The sequence below is a fragment of the Chinchilla lanigera genome, unplaced genomic scaffold (assembly GCF_000276665.1).
Source record: "Chinchilla lanigera isolate Chin_1 unplaced genomic scaffold, ChiLan1.0 scaffold00059, whole genome shotgun sequence".
In the NCBI taxonomy this organism is placed as follows: domain Eukaryota; kingdom Metazoa; phylum Chordata; class Mammalia; order Rodentia; family Chinchillidae; genus Chinchilla; species Chinchilla lanigera.
The window spans coordinates 874,908-891,042 of record NW_004955460.1 but is presented as its reverse complement, the minus strand read 5'-3'; the positions used below and the strand labels follow the sequence as shown (position 1 = coordinate 891,042).

Here is a 16,135-nt window from a genome sequence, read left to right as displayed (position 1 = left end):
GGATCTCACCAATTCCACACCTACACATACTAAACACATGTGCATATTTGTCGCATGGATCCATGAGAATCTGCAGATTCTCTCAGCTCCAAAAGTGATTTACCAAAATCAGCACTGTACTTCACAGAAACGCAGGCAGCATCGCTATAAATGGGTGGTGATCTGACCGAACCAAAGTGCATAGAAAGGAATAGCGATTTCATCATTTTGCCTTGCAATGTCATTTCTAAAAGTCAACTGTAATGAGTAGCAGGAAATAAAATGTTCAGTGTTAAAATATCAGATGAAATGTTAAAATTTTACTAACTCCTAAAAACCTGGAAGTTGCATTTAACAGTTTATTATGATTTACAAGTGTCATTTTAAAAACATCAGTCCATTAAACCATGTAGAAATTAGTATGCAAAAAGTCTGCAAAACAAAACATACTTTAAACATGTTTAAGTCGATAGATTATCTGAAATTTCAGGTCACTCAGTCATTTTATCACTATGCAATGGCAGCCAAGTAGTCCTTAACTTCAGTCGGAGTGAGCCTCCTGAAGCCAGCTTCGTTGCAGATGCCAACCTCTATGTTATCTTCTGTCATTTGCCCTTCAAAGCTCTCCTGTCGGGGAAGGGAGGAGAAAAGGTCAATTTTTCAAACACTCCAATAGAAAATCGTAAATCCATTTGGTAGATACTGAGCTAACCTTTAGGGTTAAGATGGCTGTGTGAATGGCATCTTCAAGCTCCAAATCTTCATTATATCTGAAGAAATTAAAAAAAAAAGACTTCATGTACGGTACTGTTTACTTTCCTTATGACTGTATAATGATAGCAACAGCATTAAGTTCTAAAAATCTAAGAAACTCTCAAAATATTAAATTATATATCAATCCCTCTAAATCACCTCAGAGATAAGATGTCCCCAAATAAAAGACTATTATTTGGTACTTAATCCTAACATCATGGAAATAATATAATCCTAAAGTGTATTTATTTTAGGAAACTTTTAAGTATTAATGCATTATGTAATTGGGGTGTGGAAGCAGCATACTTTATAACAACTTTTTAAAAAGCAGCAAAAAATCAGGCCTTTGATAAAATCTTGTTTGTTCTTATAATAACCTATCATATGTTAAAATGTGAAACATTTGGAAGACTCACTAGTAAGTAAAAGTTAAAGAAAAGTGCTTTATGATCCCATGGCTAAGTTTATTGTTCATCTTTAATAATTCATCATTACCATTCATCATTAATATTATATGAAGACTGTAGGGAAGGATCATCTGTTAGTCAGAGCCAATTAAACAATCTTTCTGTTCAAAGGCAGGCCATTTTTGGAGGACCACATAATAGTTGAGTCTGGAATACTGCTGGGAATAGGTGATAGCAGCCTGCTGTGCTGACAGACAGCAAGTCTTACAGTACTCACCGCTCTATAATATATTTAATCTGCTCAACATCAGGTTTTTGGTTCCACAATTTCTGTCATATATAGTATCATTAAATCATTTGAATTTTTTTCCACTCTAAATACAACATTCTTTTTCTTTTTTTTAAATTTTTGTTAAGCAGTGAGGAAAATGAAGTAAAACAACATAAAACACTTAGGGCACAACCCGAAGAATGTAGAATATGACATGCTTTACACATGAGTAATAGTGCCACTCAATATACTGACGTTTAGAATGCCAGGACATTGACAAATTTTTGTTTGCCTATAACTAGGCTCAAACACAGAGTAATACAACACATTTATTCAGATTCATGGAATTACTAAGAGTGCTGAAAACCATTTTATGAGTTTGCCAATAAATCCAGTTTCAGTGAGCCTACCTTTTCTCAAGGAAAGTTTTCCCGTTCACATAGTTCTTTCCCATTGCTGTGGCCTTCCACGCAAAGTAAGCTCCCTAATCATGAAGAGAAAAGAGCCCTATTTAAAAACACTAACAAAACTATACATTCTGCCACTTGCTTTTTAACTCTACAATTCTCTAACTTCTACAGTCATAGAGGATTTACTGGGATGCAATGAAAATATCCCAGGTTATTTTTTAAAAAGAGGGATGGACGACAGACATGAAGAAATCTCAAAGTCAGGAGATCTGGTATCTTGAGTGTGATGGTTTCCTCAGGTATTTACATATATAAAAACTCATCAAACTGATGATGATGTATTGCTAATGATCCAACTTATGGTACATTTTGTTAAAATGGAAAAGGAAACTAAGGCTAATGTAAAGCAAATAATCAAGGAACTCAAAAACTTGTCATACAGATTTGAAACTAGTGATCAATTCACTGGCATTAGTGAATAAATTAAAAAAGCATATTTTCACTGAAAGCATTCAAAGGTCGTGATATCTTATAATCTGAGGCAAGATAAAAGTAATAGCAATGTCATGTGTAATATGGCCTCCTGTGTTGAAAAATATATACATGCACATAGAAAAGAACCCTAACAAAAACATACCAAATGTATTAAAAGACACAATTTTCTTCTAAATATAAGAAACAACAGGGCAAAAGATACACATGATTTCACAGATGGTGGCTTTTGCTACCACTGGGAGGCAAGGAAGGAGGGCTTGTCATTGAGCTTCAGAAGCTCAGAGATGGGGTAACACCACGGTCAGTGGTTCTCAAAATTCTTACTTTTCTGATTTAAGTAACAACCAAAATATTTTTATTTTGCTTTTTAAGTTTGCAGGGGTAGAGTATAAGGTTTACACTGAGTGACCTTGCAATTATCTAATAATCCACAATGAACAGTAAAGTCTCTTCTCATAGCAAGGGGACAGGTATAGAGTGGCATTTTCTCTAGGAACACCTTCTTGCCTAGATATCAAGCTCTTGTTTTAGAGCCTATAACTTCACTGAAGGTACTGGTTACACCCTCGTTGTAAAACACTGGACTAAAGAGAATGATGACAAAGTTTATAATGGCGTCTAAGTCCACATCTTTAATTGCAGTGTTTTCCAAAATAACAAAATTCCAGAGATTTAATGAGACTGGACAACAACTATTTCAACAAGTCATTGAAGTATGTGGCATTAATGAACATGTCAGAAAAGAGGGCAAAACTAATGTAGTTTGTAGCTACTTTACACATCCTAAAGCCCAAATGAAAAGGGAGAAATTGTTAATTTTAAAGTTTCCATGGCTTCTATCTTTATTAGATATTCAAAGAGCAATTTGTAAAAATTCTTCAAATACGTCAAATAATACTTACAGATGGGTCTGACTGAAATAAATATGGCCGTCCCTCATTCCAACCACAAATAAGTAAAGAAACGCCAAATGGACGAACACCTCTGCAGAAAGGAAAATGACAAGTACTTGGTATCTTCATGGTGTTAAAAATCATATTCAAGTATAAATTTACCAATGCTTTCAAGCAAAGCAAGTTATCAAGTAAACTTAATTTGACTGAAGTTCATTAAAAAGTACTTAACTCCTTTCTAAATGGATCAAGTGAAAAGGAACTCTCTTCAAGGCAGTGAGCAAGAGTAGTTAAGTAATTCTGGATGACACAGAGCCACACCTGGCTGTGGTGCTCCCCAAGACTCATGTGTGGAACCTGGTTCCTGACCTCATGATGCCGAGAAGAACTGGATATGTACGGGGGACCTAATGGAAGACACTGCAGTCACAGGATCACAGGACACCATCCTGGGAAAGGACTGCTGCTGGTCTCTCAGAGTGGGCCATCTTGCTGGAGTGGATTACTCCTCTGGCCATGTAGTGCTACCTGCCAGAAGGCCCTCATCAAGCCAGCACCATGCCATCAGGCCTCCAGAACAGTGAGCTAAATAAACCTCTTCTGGAAAGGGCCCAGCCTCAAGTATCAAACAGAGTAACACAGTCTAAAAGACAACTAAGTATGGATGCTCAGTGTCCAGCAAATACAGTTTCCAACTAGTGTGGATTTTCCTGGGTTTGCCTATCAACAACTATGTTTATGCTACCCTACTTAAACCCATACTTAGTTAAACCCACACTTACTTAAACCCAAACTTAAAAACAGTGGAATTAGAATCAATATAATGTCTGCCTTCACCACACGCTCACAAAAATTTCTGGTTGGAAAGATAACATAGCAGTGCCGACTGCCTATAAATAGGTATTTTAAGCACTGGCAAAAAACCTCTATCTACAGACTTTTTATATTGTACAAACAAGAAAACACTGGCACTTTTCCCCTAAGAAAATATTCTAGGTCTAGTTAAGAACAGAAGCATTCAGCATAGTGATTTTCTCTATTTGTTAGACAAATACTATTAAGTCTCCTCCTAGTAACTCACCCTTGTAAAGTGATTTTTTGCCCTTTCTAATTCATGCCATATTTCAGATAATAAAAGCACCTTACCCTGACTGGGTGTATTCCTGCATCACGGAAGCTACTCTCTGCACCAGCTGGGCTGTGGGGATGGGCTCCTGGTAGACAAGGTAGTACTGCTGGGCGAGCTTCCGAGCTCTGTGCACAAGCACTCTAGCACACCGGGAAGATGGAAGCATCAATTAAAATTAAGATGCTCTATTACTTGAAGACCCATTCTTTTTCTCTAAGCATACAACTGCAGCACAAGCTTAACGTATTATCTTAAAGACAGCTGTTGGTCAGTCAGTCTTACTCTGCCGCCTGATCCCAAGTGATTTAGAAGAACAAATCTAAAGTATCACAGAGGAGCTGATCAATCAGAGACAGACAAGGCAAAAGGAAGAAAAGCAGGAACTAGAATACCTAGTAAAAATGTGAGGTTTCTCTCTCTCCACGCCTTCAAGACTGCACCCCTTATCCCAAGGGCCTGCTACTATGTCTTTTTATGTTTCACTAAGCCCACAAACATATACAGATGAACACGATTTCGGGCATATTTTTCTAACTCTGCCTTCATCTTCTCTGCAGACTACCTACACTCCAGAGTACCCTTCAGAGATTAAGATGGAGTAAGAAACTACTTTTAATTTTAAATATGAATACTGTCAAAAGACATTAAGGATATACAACAAATATCTGGACACACAGGATTTATCTTTATGCTCATGTACTACAGATCTGGAATATGCACATTAGCCCTTTGTATGATATTCTTCTCCTGCCTAGGTTTATTGTATCAGTGGTGGCACAATGGCAGTGTCCCTTCCATTCAGTGGTCACGCCACCCACTCTAGTGGAGGCTGATCACATTCCAGTGACCCTACTGGTTTTTCTGACCTATTGAAGTGAAATATTGGCTCTATCTTGCTCTACAAAAGTCATGAGTATTAAAGACTGACAAACACAGAAAAATGTCAATCACTTTCAACTTGTTGATGAAATAGGGGCAATTCTCAAGCATCTTTATCCCAGTGGACTGTCACATTCTGTAACACCCACTGGCCTTTGGGAATTCTGTCCCTTTGACAAGAACAAAAATAAACATAATGAGGTTAACTCCGGATGGGGATGATTTCTTTTGTCACCTCGTTTTTTTGTTTGTTTCTTTTCTTTTCTTTTTTGAAACACGGTCTCGCTATGTATTTCAGACTGGCCCTGAACTCACTGTGTAGCCTACACTGGCCCTGAACTTGCAGCGATTCTCCTGCTTCAGCTTCCTGAGTGTTAGGATTACAGGCGTGCACCACCATGCCCAGCTGCCATCTCATCTTTTTAAAAATCATTAATTATAACAAGTATTCCTTTGGTCATTTTTGAAGTGCATTGCAGAACACCAAACCCCTTTACACCCAATACTTGGATGGTAGATAGAAGAGGACAGTTATCAGAAGGTAAAGTCCACTAAACAAGTAAGAAAAATAAGTATGTATCTATTTCCTTTTTTATAATGGAGGGGTACTGAGTTCCTTAAAATAACCCAATCCAGCTGTCCGTGACTTTTCTCCTTAAAGTACAGATTACAATCAATTCATGAGATAGTGAAGGACTATATAGATAACATAAGGTACCTGTAATCTGGGCCCATGCCACTGTACACCAAACCTATGTGCTTGGTAATTGGCTCTACTTTGTGTACACTTCGCTCATCATACAGAATGGACTTCTGTTTCTTCTCAGTTGCTAATACCACACCATTTGCAGCTTAGGGGGAAAAAAATATAGCATGTTTAACCATTTAAAAGACACAGTTTCAATAGCTTTTTAATAATGGATGTAGTAAACCCAAATGCTTCTATTTCCTGTAATTTATAAAACTTTTCCTTTAGGATTCTTGTATCAAAATTACCCCGAGGAAGAGTAAAATCCTTTTTACCCTCACTGGTCATTTATACTTCACTGAAAAAATAAATCCCTGCAGCTAGTGGTATTACACAATCTCTCTGAAAGTACTTCAGGATACCCAAAAGCTTACAGGATTTCTGCAAACTTAATCAATGGTTCTTTTAACTTAAAAATTTCAAATAAATGTACATCTTTTTAAAGCAAAAATAGTAGGATATGAAATAACTATAGTATCTTTTGACTGTTTCATAATTAGCCTTTTTAAGAGATATAGGAAGGATAAAAACTTCCAGAGAACAGTGATAAATAGTGGAAAAACAAAAGGATATTCCATTTTCTGAATGGGACGAACAACTTGCAAGCTACCACAACTATAAGAGGGCTTAACACATAAAGGGGCTAAACTTACTCTGAAAAGAAACTGTAATCATTTCACAGGGTTATCACTATTTTCTTTAACATTCAAAATATGCTAACAAAAAAAGAACTGCTAAAATTTATGCCACCACAGTTATTTATTTACAAATTACTAGTTTGGAAAAATTAGGACAATTACTAAAAAACATCTAAAAAAATGAAGTACTTCCTTACCTTTAATTCCCACTGAAGGGGCTCCTCCAGCTACAGCAGCCAACGCATATTCAATCTGGACAAGCTTACCAGACGGGCTGAAAGGAAACACAGCTATGTGCCAAGGTCACATATTTTTCAACTATTAATTGTCACACATCTCTGAGAAAGGGCAGATGTGCCAGTCAAATCCATTAGTCAAACCCCAAGGAACAAATGGCCTTTGAAATTTGTCATGAAGTTGTTCATTCATAAACTAAGGCAATTTAAACACACTCAGAGTGAAGTACTGCTTCTCGCTCTTTTGGTTGATTTTCACCTGCCACTTTGAGCAGTAGTATTACTAATCCCTCTTTGCACCACTTACCCACCTTGTAACTTTGGGCAAGCCATATTAGCACTCAATGTATGTTTTCTTATCTACAGAATGGGGATAATAGTACTACAGCAATCACTTATTTCAAAGAGTTGCAATGTTTAAATGAAACGATTCCTATGAAAGTTTCTGGCAAAAATTAGCAAGAGAAAACACTGCCGGGATTTAGCTCAGTGGCACAGCGCCTGCCTGGCAAGCATGAGGTCATAAGTTCAATTCCCAGTACCGAAAAAAAAATTGAAAAAAAAAAGGGCAGAAGAAAACCCTAACAAATAACATTATTATGTATACGTCTCTTAAAGTAAGATGTACTTTATGTGCAGTTTTCTTTTATAAAATGGACAGAACCTAAGATAATAAGACCTAGCTTATTAATAGACTGTATGCCATTCAGTATTGTCTGAGAGTTCAGGTAGCTTCCCTGCAAAGATGACATAGCTATTAAGGGTTGCAGGATGGCCAGCAAGGAGTCCACCTGGCAATAGAGAAAAGAGTTTCAGACAGGGGAACTGGCTTGTCTGAAGAGTTTCTGAGGTTTAAGACTGGTCTATATGATTTGAGATTAGAGTGACAAACTATAACTGTATGAAGTTAAAACAGTTGGTCTTCTGAAATTTAAGACTGTCTTTTCAGTAGTAGATGGGAGGTATGGATCTAGCTGTGTCACACTGTGAAACATCAGTAATTATACAGGTTTAAAAGTCAGGCTGAATATTTCCCCTTTAATAGTCACTATTTCAATGACTGTGGGTCTACCTAGCTTTCAGTACTGTTCAATACTTAGTTCACAGACCTGTGAAGAATATTTAAAAACTCATAAAACTTACTTTCTCCACTCCTGTTATCAGTCCACACCTTTATCAAAGCATCATTCTGCATGTGTTAAGCTCACTAATCTGGGTATACTGAGCATTCAAACATCTTTTCTGATGTTTAACAGCACTATCCCATTTTAAAGCACCAGTACCTCTACCTGGGATCAATGAAACATTTCTATCTAGATTTCCTCGCTCACCTCCAGCCACAGTCACCTCTGTACATCACTCCCACTTAAGTCCTGTAATAATGTCCTGGCTTAAAATAAATATTTTTTTTGTTTTGTTTTGTTTTTTTTGGTTTGTTTTTTTTTCCGGTACCAGGAATCGAACTCATGACCTTGCGCTTGCCAGACAGGCACTGTGCCACTGAGCTAAATCCCCAGCCCCTTAAAATAAATATTACTCATCTTATAAGCGCTCAACCACATTACCTCCTTGCTTACAGTGGCCCTCTGCCAATGATTCTCTCTACTCCTATATTTTCGAATAGCTGCCTTCTTGTCATCTTCCAGTCTTAAAAATTCCCCCAAGCATGGCCCTTCCTTGACAGCTATGTTCCTTTTTTCATCCTTTTTAAATAGAATTTTAAGAAACAGAAAAGCATTTTCCAGAACTCATTAGTAGGCACCAATTTCTTCATCTACGCTTAATATCCTCAACTAAATATAAGTCACAAAAAACGCCCTCTTTCTGGTTTCTAGTCACCTGTCCCATTGTAAATTAATTCTGATTATAACAGGATAGAAACATGTTTTTGTCTGAAAGAGTTGAATCCATCATCCATCATTTAAAAAAGTTTATTTTAGTAAAAAAAAAGTTTGTTATAAAAACTCAGTCCCAGATAATGTATGCTTGTTCTGTGTTTCAGCTCTACTAAGATTACATTTTCTTAGAATTAAGAGACATTTGCTTTTTTCACAAATGTCAACAGTGACTACCTTGCACAATTCTTTTTTCTGTCGCTGTGTAGGAGACCCTACATAGCACAATTAAATAAATTTCATTCAAAGGTTACAAAACAAAATTATACATCCTTAGTTTGTTACTCAAAACTTGTTAAGAGGAAGGCATTTCTGATTTCAGAAAGATAAAATAAAATGGAAAGCTTTAACTTTTGTCATCAGAAAAACGCAGTTTGAACGTCAACTCAGCTACTCAGGATGACCTTGGTCAGATATTTAATCTGTCTGAGCAGTGGTTAACTCATGTGTAACAGCATCTGTAACAGGCTGACATAACATTCATCATAGGTGGTAGCGGAAAGCAAAGGAGTAGGTCAAGCTGCACCTAAACAGAAAGTATTCAACAAGTGAGAACCCATCTGCCTTCAGTGTTCAGATAGGACAACAAACTAAAGGTGGCAATACCGATCGTTAAGAAAATGGTCAAACTAGAATCCTTCCCGGTGAATTTTAAGTATGTTTCCATGATGATTTCCTTACATTGGGTATGACTGTTTATATCAACTCTATGTTGAAAAATATACTTACTACTTTCTTTAACTCCCTCTTCTACAATAGAAAGCCTAAAACCTTTTGAAAGCATACCACCACCCAAAAAGAAAAAAAAGAAAAAAAAAAAAAAAAGGACTTAATTATTGTAACGTTCTGGGTCCACAAAAACCTGTCAGACAAATCAGCGCTTCCCATTTCTCAGTCCTTGTGCTTGGATCAGGGGCCTCGAAGAAATCGAAAGTGTAAAGTTTCAAAAGACCACGAGCACCAAAGGAAGACGGGCACCCAAGCTAACAATAAAGCTAAGATTTAAAACAAAACACGAGACCCCAGGCATCAACTAAGACTCTGAAGCTTCAGAAGCTCCCGCCCGCATCAGGCCTACTTGGGCCAAGAAGGCAATCTCCAGTTGTGAATCGGCCACCAGGAGAACACTAGCACAATAGCGCCTTATTCTCCCGGCTCCAGTGCGAAGTCAAATGACTAGCTACAGCCCTCCATGAACTCAGCCCCAAGTTTGCCCGGATCCCCCGGACCCGCGCTCCCCGGCCTTGGATCCGCCCGGCAAATGACTATGCAAAGCTGCATTCCCACCTCCATTCCCTCCTGGACTCTCAGAAAGTACCAAGCCAGAGGCAAGGACACACAAAACAGAATAGAGCGAGATCCTGCAACCTTTGCTTTGCCGAGGACCATTGGGGTCCCTCCCATACCTGAAGGTTGTCAGCGAAAAGCTGTAACCGCGTTCCGCCATCTTTACCCGGAGAGCCCAAGCACATCCACACACATGCGCACTATGGTCAGTTTACTTTCACTTCCCGTCCCGGCACCTCCCTACTCTCTCTCTGATTGGAGGAGAGTGTCAAAGCCTCCCCCGAAGAATTTTGGGAGTTGTAGTTTCAGAAGACGGATTGGCCTTGACTCTGGATCTATGCGCATGCTCCAAGTAGGGGCGGGACCCAGCATCCCAGTGGTACGGGTGTTCCGGCGAGGAGCATGGTGGCAGCCATGCTGCTGCTGGTGTTTCCGCAGCGTCCCGCGTACCGGGGACTGCTCCGAAACTGTTGGGAGTTCCTCCAGCGCAAATTCCAGCAAAGCTGGCCAGGCCTTTCCAGTCCTCCGTGGGGTAAGTGCGGAAAAGCTGACGGGAAGACCCCAGGCTGCTTAGTAGACGCAGCTCTTAGTTTTTGCTCCTCCTCGCGTAGTGATCCTCTGCCGAGCGTGCGGGAAGTTGCCAGTACCTTTTGCTTAGAGTCTTCTCACCTATTTTTGCATTTTTATCTTCGGGAAGAAAACAAGACCTCTACTTCGCCATTCATACACAGGGCTTACCCAAGCACCTTAGGTTTTGTCATAGGTGAAGACAGCCGGACTTTAGATAAAGAGCTGAGAACAGGTCTTGCTCGGTAACTACTAATGGAAATGCCCCGAGCTCGTTCCAATTTGTGCAGAGGCAATGTGCGCATTGTAGGAGAGGAACAAAACCAGTGTGTGTTTAGTCCGCCTCTGTGTGCTAGCTCGCGGATGGTGAAGTTAGGGCTCTCCTCGCCCACAAAGACTGGGAGACCGAAGCCCGGCCCTGCCCTGCCCGGTTGATGATTATTATTTCCAAGGAATGGCTTCTGGGCCTTGAGCTCCTGACCTGATGGGGATGCGTCTGTGCGATCGTAAGCGCTGTGTAGTAAACTCTGTGAGAAAGGGAGGTCAGAAGCCTATCACCAGGTAGTGTTGATGTGTGTGTGTTGACGAGAACAAAAAGTATATTTTCCTGGCAGCGTAGAGCTTTCTCCTTTAAGCGCCGCAAGGGGAGCTAAGGTCATCCTGGGAACAGGACCTTATGCTGCTGGAAGTCTCCCTGGAGTTTGGGCAAGTCTTTCGTTGCAGGGCTTTAGACAGTTGGCATGTTTGTACAATGCTATAGTTCTCACTTGGCGTCGAGCATGGCCAATCTGAGTCTCTGTTGTCTTTCCTTTTCGGTCCCCACCCCCATGCACACGGGATGCAGTTTGCTCCCCTGTGTGGTGTTTGAGCTTTATGAAGGTGAATTCTGATTCCTGTGTTTACTTCACGAACGAATTTTAATTAGAAACGTCTTCGATGTTAAAAGCTGTTATTGCTTTGACATTTACAAAGTATCTCAAAAGAGATAACACACAGACAGTCAGAACAGATGTATACCAAGAAAATATGTACCACTATGTACTAATCACTGTGCTAGGACAGTTTGATGTGCTTTCTGGGAGAAACTTAACAATACCAGTAGATGTCTCCATTTTTCAGGTAAACAAGTAGGCTCTGAAAGCTTCAGGATCACACAGGCAATCCAGAGCCTCTTACAAAACACCAGGCTATGCTTAGCAACCTTTTTAGATCTTCTGAAGAACACCATTTGTTAAATGTAGGCAGCTTTATGTACTTTTAAGAGTTCTTAAAATTGAAAGTATCACAAGTCTGAAGAATAGCAAAAGATAAAAGAATTTCTTTGATTTTGTAAGCATTTTAAAAGACAAAAATGAGACGTTGGTGTCATGTCAATAGTACTATACAGTGAAGTGAGGGAGTAGTTCTTTTTCTTAGAGAACAAACAGGAGTGAAGATTAAATGTTAATGAAGAACTTAGTGACTTAAAGGAATCCTCCAGGTTATATAATGAAAGGCACTGTGAATTTTTTTAAAAGAGCTAATAGAGAATTATCTCAGTGTAGGTCACAAGTGCATTTGTGTAACCACAATCTTAGATTTACTTGTACCTTAAGTAGATACTAACTCTCCCCAGTAAAATGTGGACAATTGAATGATTTTGTTTCTAAGTTATGCACCTGTCAAACTTTTACTCATGTTCATTACTAAACCCCTGAGTCCTGTATTGCATCAGGTAAGAAACTGTAGAATTTCACTCATCTTATTTCAGCAAGTTCAATTAAGAAAAAATTCTATTTGTGTTATTTAAAAGTGCCTTTTTTATCTTTTTTTATTTATGTATTTTTTTGGCTTTTTTGAGACAGGGTCTTGCTGTGCAATTCAGGCTGGCCTTGAGCTAACTTTGTAGCCCAGGCTGGTCTCGAACTCGCAGCGATCCTCCTGCCTCAGCCTCCTGAGTGCTGGGATTGCAGGTGTGTGCCACCATGCCCAGCAGTACTGTATATTTTAATAGCTACGTTTTCTGTTAAATAGTAACTTAATTTAACATGCTAAACTACCTATGTATATATGTGTGTCTCTGTGTGTGTGTGTCTTGATATCATGGTTGATTAAGAATAATATTTAGAAATAGTCATTTGGGAGCTGGAAATTGATTCTGTATCTCCATATTTTACTTTATAGGACCAGCATTAGCAGTCCAGGGTCCAGTGATATTTACAGAGCCAGCAACTGATACCAGTGGAAGTAATGAGAATTCTAGCCTCTTGGAAGGTATCTTTTGGATGGCAGCTCCCAAAAACAGACGCAGTATTGAAGTTAATCGGTGTAGAAGGAGAAACTCTTGGAAACTTATTAAAGTTAAGGTAATTTATTCTCATTTTGTGAATATGCTTTTCCTCAAGTCCACCATTGCATATTGTCATGGTATATTCTTATAGCCTATGGATAAATTATTCTCATATCTTATGGCCTATGGTCTGACCTAACTAAAATATAGTAGTCTCATTATGTCATACTGTCCCAGATACTAAAAGCACAATCAAGAAGTTTGGAGATTAGACAGAAGACTAGGTTGTAAAGAGCTCACATGACTTTTAAATTATGAACTATTATCAGTCATGGGCTGTGTTAATTTGAATTACAAATGGATAAACATATTAACTGTAGTAATACTAAAATTAAAGTCAGAAGTAGTAAGCATGCTGAATCTTAGATTTTACTAGCCCTTATGTATTCCAGTTATCTTTTACTGCTTCCAGTGAAGTGCTGTACAGGACAATCACAGCCTGTGAACTATCTCAGTGTTCTGTGTGCATTGTCCTATCATATTTTTACACTGGTCCTCCAAAGTAAATACCACTTTCTTCATTTTATAAGATGAAGTAATTGAGGCTAAAGGAATTTGTCTGTAGTCACAGAGCTATTAAAAGGAAAAGTCTGCATTTGACCCCTGGCATTTTGACTTTTGAACTCACATTCTTCGCTTGAAACTTTGGTGTGTTCAGACAATTCCAGATTCACCTAATATGTATGAATTCTGTTCATTAATCTAATTGAAAAAAAAGTTAATAGTAGGTATAGTGTTACTTTGTGGCTATAATAGTTATAAATTCATTTTTGCCTGCTTCATGGCATTCCACCACAGCAGCTCTGTGTGGATGAAACTTCAGAACAGTTCTGCATTCACATTTAAATCCTTGGAACTCAAGCCAAGAGTATTTTTGAGTCACAGTAGAGCTGAAATTTAAATATGGAACTGAGAAACATTTTACTTAGTTAGGACTCCAGGGCCAGGGATATAGCTCAGCGGCATAAGCGCCTACCTGGCAAGCACAAGGTCTTCAGCTTGATTCCTGTTACAAAAAAAAAAGAAAGAAAGAAACTTAGTTAGGATGCCACCAAATTTGATCTTGAAGAGGATTTTAGAAATGATCCTGTGCATACATTTTCAGGGGTAAGTTATTTACTGCTACATGTAGTACTATATTGTGTTGAGTATGTTGAACATGAAAAGACCAACTGACTGGTTTAGGTGGACACACAACCCACCACAGCAAAGTATAATAAGACTATGATGAAGCCAGTAATTAGCAAGATTCTTTGTCCTTTCAGAAAATGAAATTTGTTAGCTATCCGCTTCACACGTTAGTAGATTAATCTTACGAATTAATTGAAGCTTCTGCAATGCTCCTGATTTACTTTTTTTATTTCTTGAACCGGGAATTGAACTTAGGACCTCGCACTTGCCAGGCAGGCACCGTGCTGCTGATTTGCTCTTTCTCTATATATTTTTTTAAGTCTCCTTCAAAATATGTTGAAGTTTTTAGAGGTTATACCTTAACGCAGTTAAAGTTGGATAAACATGTATCAAAACTCATTAAAATACTCTCGAATTGTAATATCTCAAGAGGTTTTACATTAAGGAATAATAGATCATAAATAAAAAGAAAAATTGTACTTTCTACCAAACCTATGTTCTGAGTAGAAATTTGAATGACACTGTAACAAAGGAGGGGACTCCAGCTTATAATATTCTTGTAATCTTATTTTTCTCAAGGTAGACTGAAAGTGAATTTACGTTTTCTTTGCACCTTATTTAGGATATTCTCTGTATAGGTCACTCTCTTATGTTGATATTTGGAGTTAACATAATAGACTAACTTTTTAAGTAAAGATGACGGCTGTTTTTAAGAACTAGATACAAAGTTGGTAAACATGAGTTCTAGTCCTAATTTTTCTACTAATTCAAGTTCAGTATTGCTTATTGTCAGTTTCTTTGTTAAAGTGAAGTTGAAAGCTGTGCGTGGGGATGCCCACCTCTAATCTCAGCACTCAGGAGGCTGAGGCAGAAGAATTGCTGTGAGTTTGAGGCCAAGACCAGCCTGAACTACATAGTCCCCTGTCTCAAAACAAACAAACAAAAAAATCAAAGTGAAATTGAAAGTAGATGATATGACCTCATATAGCATAAACATTCTCAGAAAGCTAAACTGCGAGCATCACTTCTGTCGAGGATTATTTATTTGTATCTCATATCGACTTTTGTTAATACATGTTTTTGTTTGTTTTTTTTTAAAGAACAATATCGACGTTTGTCCTGAATGTGGCCACCTAAAATTGAAACATGTCCTTTGTGCCTTTTGCTATGAGAAAGTGCGCAAGGAGACTACAGAAATCAGACGACAGATAGGGAAACAAGAAGGGGGCCCTTTTAAAGCTCCCCCCACAGAGACTGTGGTCTTATACGCAGGAGAGACACCGTCCCCACAAGATCAGGGCAAGAGGATCATTGAACAAAACAGGAAGCGACCATCCTGGTTCACCCAGAACTGACAGCGAAGATGATAAAAGAAGAACTTCCCAGTAAAATATTCTGAAACAGAAGAGGCTTTGTATTTTATGTTATTGTGCTTGTTTTTAAATCATCAATGCAAAGTGTAATTTATATGTAGTTTTATGTGAGATAATTTGAAGAATATATGAGTAAACTCTTAAAATGTTTATGCAGAGGTTCAATGTGTGTTTCTATTATAGTGTCTGGTTTTAAAGAAACATAAAATTTCCAGAACGAAAATGTTGTCTTGCTCTGGTTTTGTTTGTTTGCAATACTTAACACAAATATTTTTATTTCAGTGACAGAAATAGGCATTTTGAATTCTTGGTATTGCTTTTTTTCAGATGCGAGTCATGTTGGGATAGGTTTTTTTTGTTAAACTGTCTTGGCAGGAATTCACTTTTATATGGATTATATTACACTAATTTACTTAGATGATAAAAATAGCCTTTTTGTATTTTAAATTAAAATGCCATTGAAAATTCATTAGATAATGCGTGAAATTTGTACTCTATACTTGTGGGAGAGATTTTTAGTAGAGATGGGACCAAATTCCACTGAACACAGAAAATATTCTAAGGCCATTATCTCTGCATTTCCCTTCTAGTTTGTCCATTTATTTTACTACATTTTATAATTTTTATATTAAAAGCCTCTTTAACTTCCTGTAATTTTAAAATTTTCTTTCCCCTGTCTTATTCTTGTGTCCCCCTGGAGCCCAAGGTTTAGTAT

General features: G+C 38.1%; 2 protein-coding genes across 2 annotated transcripts; one reads left to right on the top strand and one right to left on the bottom strand.

Annotated features, from left to right (window-relative positions):
- Positions 1-324: 324 nt before the first annotated feature.
- Psma2 (proteasome subunit alpha 2) lies at positions 325-10,248 on the bottom strand. The gene is made up of 8 exons (XM_005397715.2): positions 10,140-10,248; positions 6,800-6,876; positions 5,935-6,067; positions 4,355-4,477; positions 3,218-3,299; positions 1,821-1,894; positions 692-749; positions 325-606 (listed from the first exon to the last, which is right to left on the bottom strand). The coding sequence occupies exons 1-8, from the start codon at positions 10,178-10,180 to the stop codon at positions 490-492; spliced, it is 705 nt and encodes a 234-aa protein (XP_005397772.1). The 5' UTR covers positions 10,181-10,248; the 3' UTR covers positions 325-489.
- Positions 10,249-10,379: 131 nt separating this feature from the next.
- Mrpl32 (mitochondrial ribosomal protein L32) lies at positions 10,380-15,889 on the top strand. Its single transcript, XM_005397714.2, has 3 exons — positions 10,380-10,552; positions 12,751-12,932; positions 15,148-15,889. Exons 1-3 carry the CDS (start codon positions 10,423-10,425, stop codon positions 15,400-15,402), a joined length of 567 nt encoding a protein of 188 aa, XP_005397771.1. The 5' UTR covers positions 10,380-10,422; the 3' UTR covers positions 15,403-15,889.
- Positions 15,890-16,135: the final 246 nt, after the last annotated feature.

Bases quoted from the DNA above. Each gene is read 5' to 3' on its own strand.
- Psma2 (XM_005397715.2), bottom strand. From the start codon at position 10,180: ATGGCGGAACGCGGTTACAGCTTTTCGCTGACAACCTTCAG. The intron at 6,877-10,139 runs GTATGGGAGGGA...GTTTCCTTTCAG, and splicing joins TTTTCGCTGACAACCTTCAG to CCCGTCTGGTAAGCTTGTCC. The intron at 3,300-4,354 runs GTAAGGTGCTTT...TCCTTTCTGCAG, and splicing joins CAGGAATACACCCAGTCAGG to AGGTGTTCGTCCATTTGGCG.
- Mrpl32 (XM_005397714.2), top strand. From the start codon at position 10,423: ATGGTGGCAGCCATGCTGCTGCTGGTGTTTCCGCAGCGTCCCGCGTAC. The intron at 10,553-12,750 runs GTAAGTGCGGAA...TTTACTTTATAG, and splicing joins CCTTTCCAGTCCTCCGTGGG to GACCAGCATTAGCAGTCCAG. The intron at 12,933-15,147 runs GTAATTTATTCT...TTTTTTTTAAAG, and splicing joins GGAAACTTATTAAAGTTAAG to AACAATATCGACGTTTGTCC.